At 42.3% G+C, this 21,280-nt stretch overlaps 4 protein-coding genes and 1 non-coding gene across 9 annotated transcripts in view; 1 reads left to right on the forward strand and 4 right to left on the reverse strand.

Moving 5' to 3' along the window:
- The window catches only part of HM13 (histocompatibility minor 13), a 182,831-nt gene extending 164,337 nt beyond the window's left edge, over nucleotides 1-18,494 (reverse strand). Inside the window, exon 1 of the mRNA XM_050807168.1 lies at nucleotides 18,490-18,494. The gene's annotated coding sequence lies outside the window, so the exon portion shown is untranslated. The remainder of the gene's footprint in view (nucleotides 1-18,489) is intronic.
- The window catches only part of LOC126964308 (cytochrome c oxidase subunit 4 isoform 2, mitochondrial), a 393,425-nt gene that overhangs the window by 235,770 nt on the left and 136,375 nt on the right, over nucleotides 1-21,280 (reverse strand). The gene's annotated exons all lie outside the window — the stretch shown is intronic.
- REM1 (RRAD and GEM like GTPase 1) overlaps nucleotides 1-21,280 on the reverse strand; it is a 753,594-nt gene that overhangs the window by 104,944 nt on the left and 627,370 nt on the right. The window lies entirely within an intron of this gene.
- LOC126964341 (beta-defensin 119) lies at nucleotides 4,474-18,008 on the forward strand. Its single transcript, XM_050807402.1, has 2 exons — nucleotides 4,474-4,661; nucleotides 17,735-18,008. Exons 1-2 carry the CDS (start codon nucleotides 4,601-4,603, stop codon nucleotides 17,926-17,928), a joined length of 255 nt encoding a protein of 84 aa, XP_050663359.1. The 5' UTR covers nucleotides 4,474-4,600; the 3' UTR covers nucleotides 17,929-18,008.
- LOC126929922 (small nucleolar RNA SNORA40) lies at nucleotides 18,723-18,850 on the reverse strand. Its single transcript, XR_007717354.1, has one exon. It is a non-coding gene; the product is annotated as a small nucleolar RNA SNORA40 (small nucleolar RNA).

Raw genomic sequence — 21,280 nt, forward strand, 5'->3', positions numbered from 1 at the left:
GCAAACTAATGCAAGAATCAATGTGTGTACACATACACATTCAAGTACTCACACAAAATACATATAAACATACATAGAATATGCAGAAAATACATAAAATTACAAATCTACACATATACATGTAAGTACACATAAACAAAATACAACACAAATATAAACGCAGCTACTGAAATGTAAATGTTCTATAGCAATTAAATCATCTTTTTCAATTTCTCCTTATGTTGGTCAAAGCCATTTTTCTGAGTCATCACAGTACTCCCTGGGCAGTCCTTTGCAAACAGGGATTCCTAAGAAGGCTTATGAAATATTGAAAAGAGCTATAGTGAGGAAATGCCTGGAACCTCCAGGTTGGGAACTTCTGTTCTAGTACAATAATAACACCAGATATCTATATTGAAGTCAAATATCAGGTATTGTTTGAAGTGCCTTATGTGATTACACTCATTTAATCCTGACATCAACCCTATGAAATATTATTATCCCCATTTTATAGCAGAAGAAACTGAGGTTCAGAGAGGTTAAGTAACTTTTTTTTTGTTTGTTTTGAGATAGAGTCTCACACTTTTGTCCAGGCTGGAGTGCAGTGGTGTGATCTCTGCTCACTACAACTTCTGCCTTCAGAATTTAAGCAACTCTCCTGCCTCAGCTTCCTGAATAGCTGGGATTACAAGCATGTCCCACCGCACCTGGATAATTTTTGTATTTTTTAGTAGAGATTGGGTTTCACCATGTTGGCCAGGTTGGTCTCAAACAGCTGGCCTCAAATGATCCGCCTACCTCAACCTTTCAAATTGCTGGGATTACAGGCGTGAGCCACTGCGCCCAGCTTTAAGTAACTTTTATAAGTTAACACAGCCAGGAGACTAACTCCAGAATATAGACTTGTAACCCCTCTCCTATGATGTATCATTTCAATACTGAGCCTTGTAGATGTTGCATGACACGTCAAGGACACATGATAAGTTGCTCAGTCTTGGACCAAATTGCATGCCTGGTGTGTTCATCACACTGCTGGATAGCACCCCCAAATTTCCTCATCCTGGTCAGCTCCGTCACACAGCAAGCAAGTCCTCACGAACACCTTTAGTGACGTTAAACACCAAGAAGTTTACAGCGCTCCCAGTGGAATTCAAAATAAAACAACACTCAACTCTGAAATACAATTTTACTTCTGTGAAATGATACAAAACATTCCTATCTGCTGAAGTTGAAGGGGGTTCTTTAGATTTTCTGCCTTTTATTTTGCCCATGCCTTGTCAGTGCCCGGAGCCTGGGCAGGTGCTCAGTCCTCCTATTGGGCCATCCAGCCCTGATCACAGGTCCTCCTCTGCCCAGTGTATCTCCTCCGTGCCCGACAGGGGCTTCTCGAGATCCTGCCCATTTTCTCCAAGACCTAATCCCCAACACAGCAGAGAAACTAGGCTTCGTTTTCACTGAGGCTGTTGAGGTCAGAAGCGCTCAAGGCTCTAAATTCCCTCCTCCCTTACCTCGAAACAAAGAAATTGTAACTAAAATGTATTGAGCACTTCCTACCTGCCAGGCACTGTTTTGAACTCCAGATAGGCACTTATCACTTAAAGGTCACAACAAACCATGAGCCAGTATTACTATCTCCAAAACTGGTTGAACAACTTGCCTGTGGTCACTGCATCCATAAGGGTGTTTAGCAAAGGGCATCTTTTGGCTGTTTGGAAGTTCAGAGAATTCCTAGAGCAAGGCTTAGAAAACGGGTAGCAATCAGGGAGGAAGGGTAGGAGGACCCAGAGTGAAAAATCACCCCATGGACCCAGTCTAGTGAGGACACAGCTGCCACCAAACACTGTTGCTCAGGACCCTAAACTCTACCCCTATTTGCCCGGCTTCCCTATTGCCCTTGGACACTGGACATCATGACAGGCTCCTTTGCTAAGATAAATTCTCTACTGTTCCTTCTTCCTGGAATCATGAGCACCTGATTCAAAAAATAGGATGGAGTCATCTGATTGGCTGAACCTACCCACGTGTTCATATTCTAGCTGCGGGAGAGGCAGAAAAACAACTGAACATTTTGCAGCCTTGAACTCCAAGACTTAATCGATCCTCCCATCTTGACCCCCTGAGTAGCAGGGACTAAGGTGTGTACCACCACACCTGGCTAATTAAAAAAAATTTTTTTGTAGTGAGGAGGTCACATATGTTGCCCAGGCTGGCCTGGAACTCCTGGGCTCAAGCAGTTTCCCCTCTCAGCCTCCCAAAGCCCTGGAGTTACAGGGACTTGGGTTTCCTTCCCACTAGATCACTTCTCATAGCCTTCCCACTAGATCACTTCTCATAGCCTTCCCACTAGATCACTTCTCATAGAATAACATATACTTATTCAATGTATAAGTTATTTCTTATCTATAATTATTTATTAAAGTGAGTTATATTTATTATTTATTGCCTACAGATATTTATTAAATATTATTTAATATTTAATGCCAGGTATGTCCAATATTGCTAGAACTCCACCCCCCCGTGTATCTCTTTCCTTTCTTAGTAAAACAACCCGTACATTTTAGCTAGAAATGGTTGCCTAGAATAAAGAAAGTATTTCCAGCCTCCCTTGCAGCTGGGCATGATGGTCTGAATGAGCTTTGGGAGGTGGCCAGAATTGGAAGCAAAGGGTGTAACTTATTATTATTATTTTTTGGAGAGACGGTGTCTCACCCTGTTGCCTAGGCTGGAGTACAATGGTGCAATCTCAGCTCACTGCACCCTCCACCTCCTGGATTCAAGACATTCTCCTGCCTCAGGCTCCTGAGTAGCTGGGATTACAGGCGCCCACCACCACGCCTGGCTAAGTTTATTTATTTATTTTTTGTATTTTTAGTAGAGACAGATTTCATCAGGTTGGCCAGGCTGGTCTCAAAATCCTACCTCAAGTGATCCATCGATCTTGGCCTCCCAAAGTGCTGGGATTACAGGTGTGAGCCACGGTGCCAAGCTGAAGGGTGCAACTTCTGAGTGGTGTCCTTAAAAGGAAGGGTGTTGCATTTCACTTCCATCGCTCCTCCTTTCCTGATGACTGGATGGGAACTTGACGGTGGGAACTGGAGCAGCTCATGGTCATCACACGAAGCAGCCTCTTCATGAGGATGGCAGAGCATCAAGCCAAAAGGAAACTTAGCTCCCTGCTGAATGGTGAAGCCGTCACACTTAACCGCATACCCAGACTTTTACATAAAAAAGAAATCCATGTCTGTCTTTTGGAGTCATTCTTGTTTGGGGGGAATATCAGTTAAAACAGTTGAATAAGTATTTTAATACACCAGGTGATGTTATGGGTACTGGGGTTATAAGCCAGGTTTCTGACATTCTAAGTGGAGAGACAAAGATCAAATATGTAAAATAAAATTTGAAAGAATGGATACATATATGAAGATCATAAACCAAGTTATTACAGTCCAGAGTGACTGAGGGTTGGAATATCGTTACCTAAGGTGACCAGGGAAAGCCTCTCCAAGAAGGTGACATTTGGGATGATATGGAATGATGAGCAGGAGATTTTCGTGGGAAGATTTGGAGAAAGAGCTTTACAGGGAGAGCAGATGACAACTGCTAAGGCCCTGAACTGGAAACAAGATTGGCAAGTTCAGAGTCCCGAAAGACATTACACATGTGTATCCTTCTGTTAGAAAGCAGAGAATAAGTAATTCTTGTTTAATTTATTTTTTAAAAACTTTTTATTTGTATTGTCGAGGTGGAGTTTTACTCTGTCACCCAGGCTATAGTGCAATAGTACAATCTCAGCTCATTGCAACCTCTGCCTCCCAGGTTCAAGCAATTATCCTGCCTCAGCCTCCCTAGTAGCTGGGATTACAGGCACCCATCACCATGCCCAGCAAATTTTTATATTTTTAGTAGAGATGGGATTTCACCATGTTGGCTGGGCTGGTCTCGAACTCCTGACCTTGTGATCTCCCCGTCTTGGACTCCCAAAGTGCTGGGATTACAGGTGTGAGCCACCACACCTGGCCTGTTTATTTAGTTTTTAAGATTTAAATATGATTTAAACATTTATAGGCAAAAAATATATTTTAAAACAGAACATAATCATGGAGAACAATATTGTCACCAAGCATGACAAGACAGTTGATATAATAACAGCACTGAAGAGTTCTTGCAAATCAGCAAGTATACAACAACACCCCAATAGAATTGTCCAGATATCTGACTGAATAATTCAAAACGAAGAAATAAAAAGACCAGTGTTGAATAAATGTTCTTACTATTTATCAGAGAAATGCAAAGTAATTTTTAAGTTAAATATTTCTTGATATATATTTATTATGTATTAATTAATTCCTTTGTGGCTCTCAAAGGCCAAATGGCTTTAATTGGCCTGTCCCTTTACTGGCACTGGTACTGGCCAGTTTCCCACACTCTCATCTTGTGCTTTGCTGAGACATCTGCTACACACTGTCCTTTGGCCTGGATGACCTCATATAAATCCCCTCCTGTTCTAATTCACTGCCCACAGCCCTGCTGATAAAAGCAAAGCTCATCTCTGCGCTGCTGCAGGGAACCCTATTTCCTTCCCCTGCAGCTCAGGCGCCTCCTCCTCTCAGGTCTGCCAGCCATGAAATTTCTTTTCTTGTTTCTTGCCATCCTTCTGGCCACAGAAGTACCAGTGATATCAGGTAACGTGAGCCTCTCTCAGGGGTCTGGGCTCCTGGTCATGGACTTCCCATCTTTCCCTCCTCTCTCACTGTGGGCATCATGTAAAGCCTTTCCTTCTCTCCTGCAACTTTGGGAAGTTTCCCCAGGATCATCTCAGGTTAATATCTCTCTCTGATTCTTTTTTGCCAGAGTGGTGGGATGATAGACGTTTGGAGCATCTGGCACTTGAGGGCCAGGGTGGTATCCTGGTGGGAGCTTGGGAGAGGTTTGAGGGGCAAAGCATGGGTGCAAGTTGGGGACTTATTGAGGGCTTTGGGAGACTAGAGTGGAGGTTGGGGTGAGTTGTGATGTGGAGGAAAAACCTTGGGATTGGGGTGATAGAAGGAATGTCAGGATGAGCAGGAGGTGAGGAGCTGGGCTTCCCTGAAGGTTTAGGGCAGAGTTGGAGAGAGGATGGGATTTGGGGTTGAGTGGAGCTGGTGTCGGGGATTAGACTGGGGCTTGGGCTGAGGCTGGGAGTCAGTGCTGGATGCTGCAGGGTGTTTGGGTTCAGCTTGGTGATGGGATACTGCTGGGAATTGAGGTTAGTGACTTGATTAGATTAGGGTTAGATTGGATTAGATTAGGGTTTGACCTGGAGTTGGGGCTTAGGGGCATTGAGTTGAGTAAGGCTGGGAGTTCTAATTAAGGTAGGCCTGAATGAGTTTGAGTTTGAATTGGGTTAATATAGGGTCAAGGAAGATTGGAGATTGAGCTGCGGCTGGAGCTGAGGCTTGTTTGGCTTATGTTAAACAGGGTCAGGTTATTGATAAGACACCGGGTCTGTGTAATGTGAGTGAATCCTCTTTTCCCTAATATTACAGGTTTTCATGTCCTTTTACCTTCACTCCTAGCTCTGCTAGGTGGGACATTAATTAGCTTCATTTGATTCCAAAGTAAGGAATAGGAAGTTGGGGATAGGAAGACAGAAGGGTGAGAAGTCCAAAAAAGGCTCCCCCGAAAACTTCGGAGTTCTCAGTTGGAACCATTGTCTCAGTTCTCTTCCCTCTCAAGGTCTCTTCTCTCTTTTCCTGGGACTGGGTCTGGCATTACTCACTTAACTGGCTTTCTTCTCTTCTTCCCTGTCTTCCTGTTCCTCCTCTGCCTTCTCTTTTCTCTCCACTTGAGGGATACTAACATCTGCTTAATTGTTGTTCGTATGCCCCAAAGTAGAGTGTTGGATGGATGGACACTGCCGGTTGTTGTGCAAAGATGGTGAAGACAGCATCATACGCTGCCGAAATCGCAAACGGTGCTGTGTCCCTAGTCGTTATTTAACAATCCAACCAGTAACAATTCATGGCATCCTTGGCTGGACCACTCCTCGGATGTCCACAACAGCTCCACAACCGAAGAGAAATATACATAATGGATAGAAATGACTTTGTTTCAGATTGTTTAGGCTCCACATTTAATTAAAACTCACAAATTTATTTCTGGTGTCTGTCAGTCATAAGGAACGATACCCCAAATGGATTGAGGGTGGGGGGATGGTAGGGGAGGTGAAGAGGTAGTCGAGAGAAGTCACTAGGGCTGGGTCATAGCGATGGTGTGATCACTACGGTCTTGAAGATGATTCCCCATCTACCAACTGCAGGAGAGGCTATTGAGTCAGGAGTGGAGTGGGGAGAACATGGTGGGAGCTGAGAGATTTAAAGGCATAGCAGATGCCTAGAGAGTGGGAGAATCCTTAGGCTGGGAGAGTTAGTCCATTTTGAGAGTGAATGGGCTGAGGGTGGATGGGGCTGAATATAACCCAAATCCTTGGGATTCTAGAGAAACCAGCTGATGCTTTCTAGTGCTCAGGAGGCCCAGCCCCAGGGGTTAGAAGGTGTCTAAGTACTAAAAAAAGATAAAGCACATGATTTGCTTACTTATATATGAATTTGTTCATTATTCATTTTTTCCATTCTTTCATCGATCCATTCACTCATGTTCACCTCAGCTCTGCCACTTTCTACTGGCAGACTCTGCATATAAACCTCACAGAACTTTATCTTCCTCCTCTGTAAATAAGAGTAATAGTAGAATCTGTTTCAGGATTGCAGTAAGGATGAAATGACATACTAATGCAAAGGTAAGCACTCAACAAATGTCATCAGCTATTGTTCATTGATTTATTCAAGGATTTATGAAATATGAGCTGTGTGCCTTCTAACGGTGTTAGACTCTGAGGGAGACAGAAGCCTGACTCATCTGAACTGGTACTTCAGCCCGGAAGAAGACTCACTCGTGGGGAACATTTAAGAATCCTGATTGGGAACCTAGAGGATCTGGGTGTCTTCCCAGGCTTCATTATCTCAAGTCCTATTCTCTGGGCCCCATTTAACCAACACAGCTGTTCACCCCTGAACTGTGTCCTCTGCAGTGAGGCCAGGGACCAAGAGTGCTCGATAAAGCATGATGCATGGCATAGAGACAGACAGAAGGAGTTCACTATCGTCCAGGAAGACTATTTGCTCTCAGCTCAATATTTCCGCTCTTAGACTCTGGAAAGAGGGGCCTCTCCTCTGATCTCGATCTGACTCTGGGCCTCCTCTGGCTAAGTCCCTCCTCATGCGGTGAGGAGTTGCTGGGGGCAAGGGGAATATGCCCACGAGGAGCCTTTGCCTACCCTCCTCCCTTTCTGGGCCATGCTTTGAATAGCTGGGTCCTGGGATTGCCTGCCCAGAGAAACCTTGTGCCTGCTTCAAGGAGCTGCAGGGGCCTTTCCTCAAGGTCCATCCTTGGAGGGTTGGGCCCACTGGGTGCCAACCCCTAGGCAGGAGAAGCATCAAGGGATGCTCTTGTTTGCAGGGTCTGTGGGCAGAGCTGAGGATGGGTGAGAAGAGAGGTGAGCTGTGGGCTGGGCAGGCTCCCCTCGGAATGCCATGTTCCTGCATGGAGTTCTGAGGAATCAGAGAATTATAAATTCAAACCTGACCTTTCAGGTTATTATGAAGGGCTATCTTGTAAACGAAGCTAGATATCTTTTATGTATTCTTTTTATTAGCTTGATTAAAACATTTAAGCATGCAGACAAATGACATGACACAGTAGCCTTCATTTGCCTTCTTGCCCCGGGACCTTCAAATGTTAGGGTTGTGCCTGGTATTGGATCCTACTCTGGCTGATAATCCATTTCTTTTAAAAAATTATTTTTAATTCACAAATAATAATTGCACATATTTATGGTGTACAACGTGATAGTTCAATACACGTATAGAAAGTGTAACCATCAAATCAGGGTAATTAGCATATCCATCACCTCAAACATTTATCATTTCTTTGTGTTGGAAACATTCAAAGTCCTCTTTCTAGCTAATCGAAAAGACACAATAGACTGGGTGTGGGTGGCTCACCCCTGTAATCCCAGCACTTTGGGAGGCCAAGGCGGGTGGATCACCATGAAGTCAGGAGTTTGAGACCAGCTGGTCAACATGGTGAAACCCTGTCTCTACTAAATATGAAAATTGAGCCAGGCATGGTGGCTATAATCCCAGCTACTTGGGAGGCTGAGGCAGGAGAATCACTTGAACCTGGAAGGCGGAGGTTGCAGTTAGCTGAGTTCGCACCACTCCACTCTAGCCTGAGCGATAGAGCAAGACTCTGTCTCAAAAAAAAAAAAAAGAAAAGAAAAAAGAAAAAAGAAAATACACAATAAATGATTGTTAACTACAGTCACCCTACAAAGCTATGGAACACTAGAACTTACTCCCCCTATCTAGCTGTGATTTTGTATCTGTTAACCAGCTTCTCTGTATTCTCCTTTCCCACTTACCCTTCCCAGTCTCTGATAAACACAATTCTACTCTCTACTTCAATGAGATCCACATTTTTAAGCTTCCACATAAGAGTGAGAACAAGTAATATTTATCTTTCTGTATCTGGTTTGTTTCAATTAACATCATGCTCATCTATGTTGCCACAAATGACAGAACTTCATGCTTTTTTTGTGGCCAAATAGTATTCCATTGTGTGTATATGCAAACTTTCTTTATCCCTTCATCTGTTGATGTATATTTAGGTTCACAACGTATTTTTCAGCCCACTTCAGAGACAGGAGCTGCATAATCTTTTCACAGTTTTACTGCCTCTCTGGGAGCTGGGACACTTAGGCTGCCCATGAGAGCTACCTGTGCTCCCAGGCCTGGGGTGAGACCATCAAAAATGTTTCCTCGCTGGTCTCCCTACCCTCAGGTTTTCTCTGCATTAATCTCTATTATTAGAAGGATTCTTAGTAGGAAGTTTCTCTGTGTCATTTTCCTGCTTAGATTTCTTCCTTTGCTCATCACCACCCAGGGTCTGGACATTCAAAGCCTTCACATGGTGACCTGGTTTCACCTCCCATGACTGTCCCTCACATACCTTCTCTTCAGCCACTGCCACCCTCTTGCCATCCTCTCCTGTCCCCCACATTGTGTTTGTTCATGGCTCCCTCCGGCTGGTCCCCAACACTCAGCTCACCTCTGTGATGAATGCCCTCTCATCCTTCAAAGCTCAGTTGATGCTCCCACCCATGAAAGTCTTCACATAAACTCTGTCTCACTATCTCTCTCTCTTTTTTTGAGACAAGGTCTTGCTTGGTTGCCCAGGCTGGAGTGCAGTGGTGCAATCATGGCTCACTGTAGCCTCACCCTCCCAGGCTCAAGCCATCCTCCCACCTCAGCCTCCTGAGTAGCTGGGACTACACGTGCGTGCCAACATGCCTGGCTAATTTTTCTATTTTTTTTTTTTTAGAGGTAGGGTCTTACTATGTCACTTAGTCTGCTCTCAAACTCCTTGGCTCAAGTGATCCACCTGCCTCAGCCTCCCAAAGTGCTGGGATTACAGTCATGAGCCACCACATCCAGCCCTGTCTTATTATTTCTTAATAATTATAATAGCTGTAATAATAGTTCTCATTGACCCTTGCTATGTGTCATTCCATTCTTACAACAATCCTCTTATCATCCCTATTTTACTTATTAGGAAACTGAGGCCCAGAGAGGTGATATAATTAGCCCAAGTCACACAGTATTAAGATAGAGCAGGGGATCAAACTGAGTTCTTTTTTTTTTTTTTGTCTTTTGTTATTTGTCTTGTTTCTTTGATAGAAAGTAGGTACTAAACTGTCACTGAGTAATGCAGACATTGGATTATCACCTGATTCTGGGCATTCTACAAGAAAGGAACAATTCTCAGGGAATCCTAAAATGAGGCCTGAGCGGAGATCTGGAGTAGAAAAAGGATTTTTAAGTTGAGAAAACAGTGAGGTGATACCATTCCTTGCCTCTTTTAGACTTTCCTCACTCTCCATCTAGCAGAATAATGGTCTTGTCTAGCAGTTTGTTAATTTGTATTCCTGCGGTCTAAGGCAGAAATGTTTGTTTATTGTATTGTGTATTCACATTCATTCAGATTAAGGTGAGAGCAGTAGCTTTTTTTTTCAGTTTTATTTTATTTTATTTTTGAAATTTACAATAACATTGTCTAAATTCATTTGGGATGGTGTCTTCTAGTGTCTATATTTTACAAAAATAGAAGGCAGAGAGAATTGACTCAGGTTAGGTTAAAAACAAAAAGAAAAGAATGATAATGATCATTATTGTTCTTACCACTCACATGAAGTGAAACGTGAACAGTGGAAAGGCTGTCTCTGAACATCAGAAAAAAATTTTAAAAATTTGTGTTAAAAGTCTGCATTTCACGTATTTAGGGAGGATAATGTCAGAGTGGAGGGATCTCAGCTGATCCTAATCAGCATACATGTAGAATAGAGGACACTTCTTCCAAATTCCAATTTTCAAATTACAGATATCTGCCTAAATTTAATATTTTACACTGTGGTTGTGACTCACCTCTTATCTACCATGCTCTGATTTCCCATACCATATCTATTATTGTTTCAGGTTGATTCTCAGACTTTCATATAAGAAATCTTTTCTTTCTTCTTGTAGTTTATTTTGTTGTTTTTGGTGAATTTTTTTATTTAAAATTTCTTTATTTTAATTTCTATAATACACAGGTGTATATATTTATGGGGTACATGAAATAGTTTGATACAGGAATTCAGTGTATACTCATCACATCAGAGTAAATGGGGTATCCATCACCTCAAGCATTTATCTCTTCTTTGTATTACATAAAATCCAATTATACTCTTTTAGCTATTTTAAAATGTACAATAAATTATTGTGAACTACAGTCACCTGTTGTGCTATCAAATACCAGATCTTATTCATTCTATTGAACTATATTTTTAAACCCTTGTAATTTACACTTAAGAAGCTCCTGTTGGTAATCAAGTCTCTCAGCGGGTTTACTTCTGAAAATATCTAAATGTATGCTTATCTATTGTGTTAGTCCATTTTCATACTGCTATGAAGAAATACCCAAGACTGGGTAATTTATAAAGAAAAAGAGGTTGAATGATTCAGTTTCCCATGGCTGGGAGGCCTCACAATCATGGCAGAAGGCAAAGGAGGAGCAAAGGCACATTTTACATGACAGCAGGCAAAACTGTGTGTGTGGGGGAACTGCCCTTTATAAAACCATCAGATCTTGTGAGACTTTTTTTTCCTTTTTTTTCTTTTTCTTTTTTTTTTTTAGACAGAGTCTTATTCTCTTGCCCAGGCTGGAGTGCAGTGGCACGGTCTTGGCTCACTGTAGCCTCACCTCCCAGGTTCAAGCAATTCTCCTGCCTCAGCCTCCTAAGTAGCTGGGATTATAGATATGCACCACTATGCCTGGCTAATTTTTGTATTCTTTCCTAGAGACAAGGTTTCACCATGTTGGCCAGGCTTGTTTGAACTCTTGGCCTCAAGTATCCCATCCACCTTGGCCTCCCAAAGTACTAGGATTACAGGCATGAGTCACCGCGCCTGGCCAGATCGCACAAGACTTACTCACTATCGCGAGAACAGCACACAAAACACCTACCCCCATAATTCAATTACTTCCCACCAGGTCCCTCCCATGATATGTGGGGATTATGGGAGCTACAATTTAAGATGAGATTTGAGTGGGGCCACAGCCAGACCATATCATCTGTTAAGAAAATTTTAGCTAAGTATACAATTCTAGCTTGAACCGTAATTTCCCTCAGCACTCAACATTTCTTTCTCTGCTTACTGGCTCCTTAAAGGCTATGGAGAATTTGATGTCCCTTTTCTAGGTTATCACTCTTTCTCCAAACTGAGTTCTGATTGGCTTCACAAACTGTCACTCTTAAGAAATTATGACACGTATTATGTTGTTGTGTAATTATTTGAGTTATTGTCCCCTTTCCAGCAATCCCCCAAACACACACATATTAGGTGGAAATCCATAGGGGCTGAGATGATGTTTTATTTACATCTGCATGCCTGATGTTAAGCCCAGCGCTGGACATGAATGCGTTTTAGTGAGTGTTTCTTGAATATGAATAGTGAATTCACAAGTGAAAGCCTGAGTGGATCTGGTGGGGGCACAAACAGCTGACTCCAGGTTCCAAGAATCTGGGTGGAGAACTTTCTGGGCTGGAGGGAGCAGAGGACCACTGTGTCAGGTATACGTGGTTCTGGCTGGCAGGGTTAGCAAGGATGCAGAGGAGTTTCTGGGTCTTGCTCAAATGATAATTTAAAACAACAATAATAGTTAACATTCATTTAGTTCTTACCATGTGTCAGTCCCTTATTGCTTTCTATATATTCAGCCACTAATCCTCACAATTCTAGGGGTTAGCTGTTTTTCCAGTCTACACTGTACATATGAGAAAAAGGGTAGAACAGAGTCGCAGAAACTTGCCCCAGGGTACACAGCAAGTAAAATGGGAGCTAGGATTGGTCTCCTAGGGGTTCTTGTTTTTTAGATTTTGTTTTTTTAATCTCTCTGTAGCCCCTTAGGTTATTTTATTTATTCATATTTTTACTTTTTATTTTGAAATAATTGTAGATTCACAGGAAGTTACGAGAGAGGTCCTGTGTACTCTTCACCCAGATTCCTCCAATGCTTAGATTTTACATAACTGTAATGCAATATGAAAACCAGGAAACTGATATTGGTACAATATATGTGTATACTTCCATGCCATTTCATCATGTGCAGATGTGACCAGCATCATGATCAAGCTGCAGAACTGTTCCATCACCACGAAGATCTGCCTCCTGTTGCTCCTTTAAAGTCATACCAGCCTTCCTCCCTATCCCCATGCACTGTCACCATGCTTAACCCTTGGCAACCACTAATCTGTTTTCCCATCTCTATAGTTTTGTCATTTGACATTGTTGAATAAATAGAATCATATGTGAGAGTTCGTGATTGACTTTTTTTTTTTTTTTTTTTTTTGGCTAAGCATTATGCTCTTTTTTTTTTTTTTTTTTTTTTTGAGACAGGGTCTGGCTCTGTTGCCCAGGCTGGAGTGCAGTGGTGTGATCTTAGCTCACCATAACCTCTGCCTCCCGGGCTCAAGCGATCCTCCCACCTCAGCCTCCCCAGTAGCTGGGACTACAAATGTGTGCCACTACGTGTGGCTAATTTTGTATTTTTTGTAGAGATGGGTTTTTGCCATGTCACCCAGGCTGGTCTCGAATTCCTGAGCTCAAGTGATCTTCCCACCTCAACCTCACAAAGTGCCGGGATTGCAGGCCTGAGCACCGTGCCCAGCTAAGCAGCATTAAGCTCTTGAGATCCATCCACACTATGTGTATCAATAATTTGTTCCTTTTAGTTCTGAGTATTTCTACCCATTGCATTAAGGCAAGAAGATGAAATGAAAGGCATGCAGATTAGACAGGAAGGAATAAAATGGTGTCTGTTTGAAGATGTCATAATGGTTTATGTAGAAAATTCTAAGAAATCTACAAACAAAAAACAAAACAAAACAAAAGCAAAGGCAAAACACCTAAAACTAATTAGTAGGTTCAGTAAGGTCACAGGACACAAGGTAAACATACACAAATCAATTGTATTTCTATATAATAGCAATGAACATGTGCACTCTGAAATTAAAAATATAATACCATTCAAAGTCACTCCAAGAAAATAAAACACTTACGTGTACATCTAACAAACTATGTACAGAAATTATATGCTGAAAACTATAGAATATTGATAAAAGAAATAAGAGCTAAATAAATGAAGAGACACACCATCTTCCTATCTTGTAAGACTCAAATAGCAGATGTTAATTCTCCTCAAATTGACATATTCATTTATGTCAAAATCCCAGCAGGATTTTTTTTCTAGCTATAGACCAGACTATTCTGTCTATACCTTGCCTAAAGAGAAATCTGCAAAAGAATAAGAATAGCTAAAACAAAATTGAAAAAGGATAAAGCTGGAAGAATTATTTTATCAGATTTTAAGGCTTATTGTATAGTAATAGTAATTGAGTTTGTGTGGTCTTGGAGAGACAGGTACATCAATCAATGGAACAGAATAGGGAACTCAGAAATAGCCTCATAGGAGTACAGCCAACTGATTTTTGACAGAGGTGCAAAAGCAATTCATTGGAAGAAAGGTCCTTTTCAACACATGATGCTGGAGCAATTGAACATCTACAGGCAAAAAACAAAACAAACAAAAATCTAAACCTAAACCTCACACCTTTCACAAATATTTACTTAAAATGGATCATAACAGCCAGTCATGGTGGCTCACACCTGTAATCCCAGTGACTCAGGATGCTGAGAGGGAAGGATCATTTGAGCCCAGGAGTTCCAGACCAGCCTCGGCAATATAGCAAGATCCCATCTCTAAAAAAATAAAATACATTAGCTGGGTGTGGCGACATGTGCCTCTAGTTCCCAGCTACTCGAGAGGCTGATTTGGGAAGATCGCTTGAGCCCAGGAGTTTGAGGTTACAATGAGCTATGATTGTGCCACTGCACTCCAGCTTGGGCAAAACAGCAAGACCCCATCTCTAAAGAAAATTATTTTTAAAGGATTATATATTAAAAAAAATGTAAAACTATAAAATTTCTAGAAGAAAGCATAGGAAAAAACATTCAGACCGAGTGCTTGGTGAAGAGGTCTTAGATACGAAAGAACAGCCTAGAAAAGAAAGAGAATCAATAACTTGGACTTACTCAAAATTTTAAACTTTCACTTTGTGAAACACCCTTCACTTTGTGAAGAGGATGGTTGAAAAGACAAATTACAACAGAGCAAGATTATTTTCAAACCATATATCTGACAAAGAACGTGTATCTGGAATATAGAAACAACTCTTAAGACTCAATAGTAATTGCCGGGCATGGTGGCTCACGCCTGTAATCCCAGCACTTTGGGAGGCCGAGGTGGGCGGATCACGAGGTCAGGTTATCGAGGCCATCCTGGCTAACACGGTGAAACCCTGCCTCTACTAAAAATACAAAAAATTAGCCAGGTGGAGTGGCGGGTGTGTGCTTGTAGTCCCAGGTACTCGGGAGGCTGAGGCAGGAGAAGGGCGTGAACCCGGGAGGCGGAGCTTGCAGTGAGCCGAGATAGTGCCACTGCACTCCAGCCTGGGTGACAGAGATTCCATCTCAAAAAAAAAAAAAAAAAAAAAAAAAAATTAGCTGGGCGTGGTGGCGCACACCTGTAATCCCAGCTACTCAGGAGACTGAGACAGGAGAATTGCTTGAACCCGGGAGGCGGATGTTGCAACGAGCTGAGATCGCGCCACTGCCCTCCAGCCTGTGACAAAGCAAGACTTCGTCTCCCAAAAAAAAAAAAAAAAAAAAAAGACTCAACAGTAATAATCCAATTAGAAATGGACAAAAGATATGAAAAGACATTTCACTGAAGAGGATATACAGATAGCAAATAAGCACTTGAAAAGATGTTCAACATCATTAGCCATTAGGGAAATGCATATTAAGACCAGAATGAGACACTACTACATACCTATTAGAACAACTAAAATTAAAAATAGTGATTTTAACAAATTTTTTTCTTAGTTTAGGCCCACTCATTCTCCATTATTTTGTCTTTTAATGCCTTCTGACAAATTAAAAAAATGTGTCCAGGCTGGGTGTGGTGGACTTTGGGAGGCTGAGGTGGGTGGATCACTTGAGGTCAGCAGTTCGAGACCAGCCTGGCCAACATGGAGAAACCCCTTACTCTACTAAAAATATAAAAATTATCTGGGTGTGGTGGTGTACGCCTGTAATCCTAGCTACATGGGAGGCTGAGGAATGAGAATCGCTTGAACTGGGGAGGCGGAGGTTGCAGTGAGCCAAGATTGTGCCACTGCACTCCAACCTAAGCAACAGAGCAAGACTCTGTCTTGGGAAAAAAAAATGTCCACCTTTCATCTGCCAGATATATGTTCTAAATTACCTGTTTTATTATTACTAGAAGCAAGAGTATAAAAAATTCTTTATTTAGTCCATTGTAGTTTTAAATGTTCCTGTCATTTTATTGAAAATAAAACCTATTATCAGGTTGATCCTCTTTAATTTATAAACGATAGGGATTTTCTTTTTTTTTTTTTTTGAGACGGAGTCTCGCTGTGTCGCCCAGGCTGGAGTGCAGTGGCCGGATCTCAGCTCACTGCAAGCTCTGCCTCCCGGGTTTTTACGCCATTCTCCGGCCTCAGCCTCCCGAGTAGCTGGGACTACAGGCGCCCGCCACCTCGCCCGGCTAGTTTTTTGTATTTTTTAGTAGAGACGGGGTTTCACCGTGTTAGCCAGGATGGTCTCGAACTCCTGACCTCGTGATCCGCCCGTCTCGGCCTCCCGAAGTGCTGGGATTACAGGCTTAAGCCACCGCGCCCGGCCAACGATAGGGATTTTCAAAAACATTTCCTTTTGGGGAGAAGTTGTTAAATAAAGAAACACATGGTTTTAAAAAAAAATCCCAAACTCCCAATAGACCTGGAAACAACCAAAATGGCCCTCAATGGACACATGATTAAATAGACTACTACATTAATACCGTGGAATATTACCCGGAAGTCAAAGGAATGAATTACAGATACACACAACTTGGGTGACTCTCAGTTCTGTTGATTGTCTTTTTTTTTTTTTTTTTTCATTAAAGTTGAGATTTTCCTGGTTTTCAGTACGATGAGTAATTTTTGCTGGAACCTGGGCGTTTTTGGTATTATTATGTTATGAGATGCTGGATCATATTTCAATGATCTTTGTTGGCTTGTCTCCTCTGACACGGCTCTGGTGAGGACAGTGGGGTGCTGCCTGGCTACTGCCAGGTGGGTGGAAGTCCAGGTGTATTTCCTCTGGTACTGCCTTGGTTGGGATGGGGAGGGATATTCTGTTCCCTGTGTGACCTCCAAGTCACATCTCAGGGAGTGGTGGCCCTGTTAGTACTGTGTGGTGGTGAAAGTCTTGACTCTGCACTAGGCTCCTTCTGTCACCACCCCATCAGGGAAGTGGAGGGAGGGATGCCTTCTTCCCACCAGATAGGGGAAGTCGAGGCTCCCCACATGATTCCTATCAACACTGCATGGTGGTGATTGGCCTTGTGATCATTCAGCAGTGATAATAGTCCCCGCTCCCCACTTGGGTTCCACTCTAGGAGGTTACACCTCCTTAGAGAGTGGAAAGAGCAGAGTTCGAGGCTCCCCACGTAGCCTTCTTTGGTGGATGTATGAGTGGGAGTGTAGTTTTGTCTTTGGTTTTTCCTGGAGCTGAGTGGTTATTGTCTAAAATGTTCTTTCTTGCTGGGTTGACCTTTCCTGGTTCTTTGGCTAGAGAGAGGAGACTTTCCTTGGGACTCTATGTCTGTACTCGTTTGTATTTCCAGGTTGTCAGTCTCTCCAGCACAAGTCTGGGATCGATGAGGCAAAAAGAAAACCCATGACTGTGTCCTTCCTTAGATCCTGAGGTCCCTGCCTTGTTCTTCTTTACTTTACCTTTCAGAGTACACACACACACACACACACACACACGCACACACACACACCCCGCCCCACTGGGTTTTAAATGGAACTTAGCAGGACAAATAGAGAAAAATACATTGACTCTTTTTTTTCTGGAAGTAGAAGTCACTATTTCCCTTTAGGTTTTCTCCCTGCTCCCCGTTTAGGTTTTTATGATGCTTCCCGACTTATCAGATTTATGTCACTCCTAGGTAGAAGTTAACTATTTGTATTTTTTTTTTCTTTTGCTAGGCAAACGCCACATCCTTCGATGCATGGGTAACAGTGGAATTTGTAGGGCCTCTTGCAAAAAGAATGAACAGCCCTACCTCTATTGCAGAAATTATCAGGCCTGCTGCCTCCAGTCCTACATGAGGATAAGCATTTCCGGCAAAGAGGAAAATACCGATTGGTCTTATGAGAAGCAATGGCCAAGACTACCTTGAGAGCTGGTGATTACCATTCTCAACCTCTCTGGGCAGAGACCTGCTGTCAACCCCCCTCATTAAAATTCATGTACCTGCTACCCTTGTCTGTCTTTGATCCACTGAAAATCATAGTGAGAGACTGGGCTTTGCATGGTGACAATGTCTGTCTCATTCTGGATAAGCTCCGTGAGAGAGAAGGCTGGAAAACTGGGAAAACAATTACAGAGAGGCTAGACAAGCCAGTGAGGAAGGGGGAAGAATGAATCGAATAAGGGAGGGTTGAAGGGTTTAGGCAGATTTATGACTTAATCTGTGCCATGTAGAACTCAGGGAGGGTCTTTAACCAGTGGGATGAATACATAGGGCAGTAGGTGGAGGTCTTGTAGACAACTTTGGCCTAGTTCATGAAAAAACTTTATAACCAACAGAGCTGCTGTAATGTGGAATAAGCTGTGTTGGTTTCAAGCTGTGAGACTGAAGGGCCTGTTTGGTGGTTATTGCAGAAGGTCTTTGAATATTGGGTGCTGTTGTTGTGGATAGTCAAGGTCCTCTAATTCTTCAAAACCTAAGAGGCTTATGTCCCCAATGACAACTAACACCAGCTTTGTAATATAAAATTCAAATTTTACTTTCTATATCTTACCTTCTACTAACAGTTCTAAATTCTGTCAAAAGTAGAGTAGTACTTACCCATTATCTTTCTCTACTTCTCTGATTCTCCTCAACTTATTACAATTTGCCTTTGTGCTTATTTGCTATTGGACTGGTTCTGGTCAAGGTCACCAGTGGACCTCCTTTTTTTTTTTCATCATAATATGCCTTCTTATATGTATCAAAACTCATACTAAACCATGAGTTCTGGGTTGGAAAAGATGATTTAGTTTTTGCACCTCTCTATAAGTCTTTGTCCACAAGTTAAACAAAAACATAAACAAGTGTAACTGGATCTCCTTTTTGAAAGTTTCAGAATGTTCTTCAACTTGTATCTCAATCTGCCTCTGTGCAGCATTTCCACTATAGGTTATTCCCCCCTTGAAAACCTTAACTGCCTAGGGTTCTGTGATTTCACTCTCTGTTTTCTTCCTAACTTTCAGGCTGCCCCTTCTCCGTCATCTTTTGGGGTTCCTCATCTGTTATTTCTCTCGTTGGATTCTTCTGGGGTTACTCTTCTCTTCTGACAATAAAAACTCTCCACATTCCTAGGAAAAGGCTGACAGTCCTATGGTCATGATAACAAGTACATACCTTGAAATGTTTTAAACATTTTTTATGGTCAATGACAACTTGCTTCAGTGAACACACTTCTGAAAGCTAATTGTCAGTGACAGCATTGTGCTTTGAATATGTCAATCAGCTTTGAATTCATTTCAGTGTACACACTTCTAAATTGTCATTAACCAATTCCCACCTCTGTAGCCAACACAACTCCCTCAAAATGTGTTCCCCAAATGCTGTGTAAGTTCAACACTTCGCTCTGATGAAGGAGCTTATGATGGACCAGCATGGCTCTCCTGTTCTTAAGAAAGCAGGCCGGGCATGGTGGCTCACGCCTGTAATCCCAGTGCTTTGGGAAGCTGAGGCGGGTGGATCACCTGAGGTCAGGAGTTCAAGACCAGCCTGACTAACATGGAGAAACCCCATCTCTACTAAAAATACAAAATCAGCCGGGCACAGTGGCGCATTCCTGTAATCCCAGCTACTCGGGAGGCTGAGGCAGGAGAATTGCTTGAACCTGGGAGGCAGAGGTTGCACTGAGCTGAGATTCTGCCATTGCACTCCAGCCTGGGCAACAAGAGCAAAACTCCACCTCAAAAAAAAAGAAAGCAATCATTTCAGCATTTTGGTTTTAGACATTGAGTGATAGTTTCATCCTTTGACAATGATCTTTTTTTCTTTTTCCTCTGGTGCTGCCACCTATCCCAACAACAAAGTTTATGATCTGGATGAAAGTATTGGTTCTGAACCACTGTTCCAGGAAGAATACTGGTTGAAGAACCCAGGCTGATCCTCCCACTGAAAACAGCGGAAAAAATGTACTTAAAATATACAACAAAACTTTTAAAACATCTTTAACCTTGCAAGAAAAGTAAGGCCAAGAATATTAAAACCAGCCGGGCGCAGTGGCTCACGCCTGTAATCCCAGCACTTTGGGAGGCCGAGGTGGGTGGATCATGAGGTCAAGAGTTCGAGACCAGCCTGACCAACATGGTGAAATCCCGTCTCTACTAAAAATACCAAAATTAGCTGGGCGTGATGGCACGCACCTGTAATCCCAGCTACTCAGGAGGCTGAGGCAGTAGAATCTCTTGAACCCAGAAGGTGGAGGTTGCTGTGAGCTGAGATCATGCCATTGCACTCTAGCCTGGGCGACAGAGCGAGACTCTGTCTCAAAAAAAAAAAAAGAAAGAAAAGAAAGAATATTAAAACCAAATGCAAGTGGGCACTCTTTCGAAGGCAGTGACTGAAGCTGACTTTTGTCACAAAGACACTTGCTGAATCAGGTGAACTTGAGCTTTGGTTTCCATGGCTTTGGCCAAGGTGGGGGTAAGCAGGGGAGAGAAGGCAGTGACTAGGGTCTGAAAAAATATGAGTCTCATAGGAGATCCCTATATAAATCTCAGTCCTTAAAGTGTTACATATGCTGTATAAAAATAAAGCAGATACAACATCCCTTTTCCTTCACCAGAGATTTTCAAGGAAAATTGCCTGATTTTGAACCTAAGTATTCAGTAAATAGAAAAAAAGTCTTCACTGAGAATTTATAACCTCAAGGTACATCTCATATAGTCTCTCAGCCTGAATTCACAGTACATGGGTCATATGAAAAAAAATCAAGCTTAAAGTTGTCCCAGACTAGTAGTGCTAAAAAGACAGAAGAAAACTAAGGAGTAGACCTTTAACTCAGGACTCAACTAGTTTAGTCAACCAAACTTCTGAGGAAAATGAACAGACCAGAGCCCCAAATCACAAAATACACAAGGAACTAAGGCACCATGAATTAAGGTCAGCAGAAATCACAGTCTAGAGATTCAGACTTTCAAAGACTTCAAATTTCAGAATTATCAGGAATAACAAGCTTAAAAAAATAATGAGACCCAAATTTCCCATCATGAATTAGGTATTATCTAACCCTTTGAGTAATATAATTAGACCTGTGAAGAATTTCCAATGTTAGATGAAAGTAATATGTTCAAAACTGGAACTTAGCAGGTCTGGCAAGCATAAACTGCAGAAGCAGGTGGTTCAGATGCCTATATCACCCATTCCTGCTTTATTGCCTCTTCTTCATCACACACTAATAGTATCATGAGGGATTCCTATGGTTAGTTAATAAAGGAGGAAAAAGCAAGGCCAGGTTTGTGGAATGGTC

The sequence above is a fragment of the Macaca thibetana genome, chromosome 10 (genome assembly GCF_024542745.1).
Source record: "Macaca thibetana thibetana isolate TM-01 chromosome 10, ASM2454274v1, whole genome shotgun sequence".
Taxonomy (NCBI): domain Eukaryota; kingdom Metazoa; phylum Chordata; class Mammalia; order Primates; family Cercopithecidae; genus Macaca; species Macaca thibetana.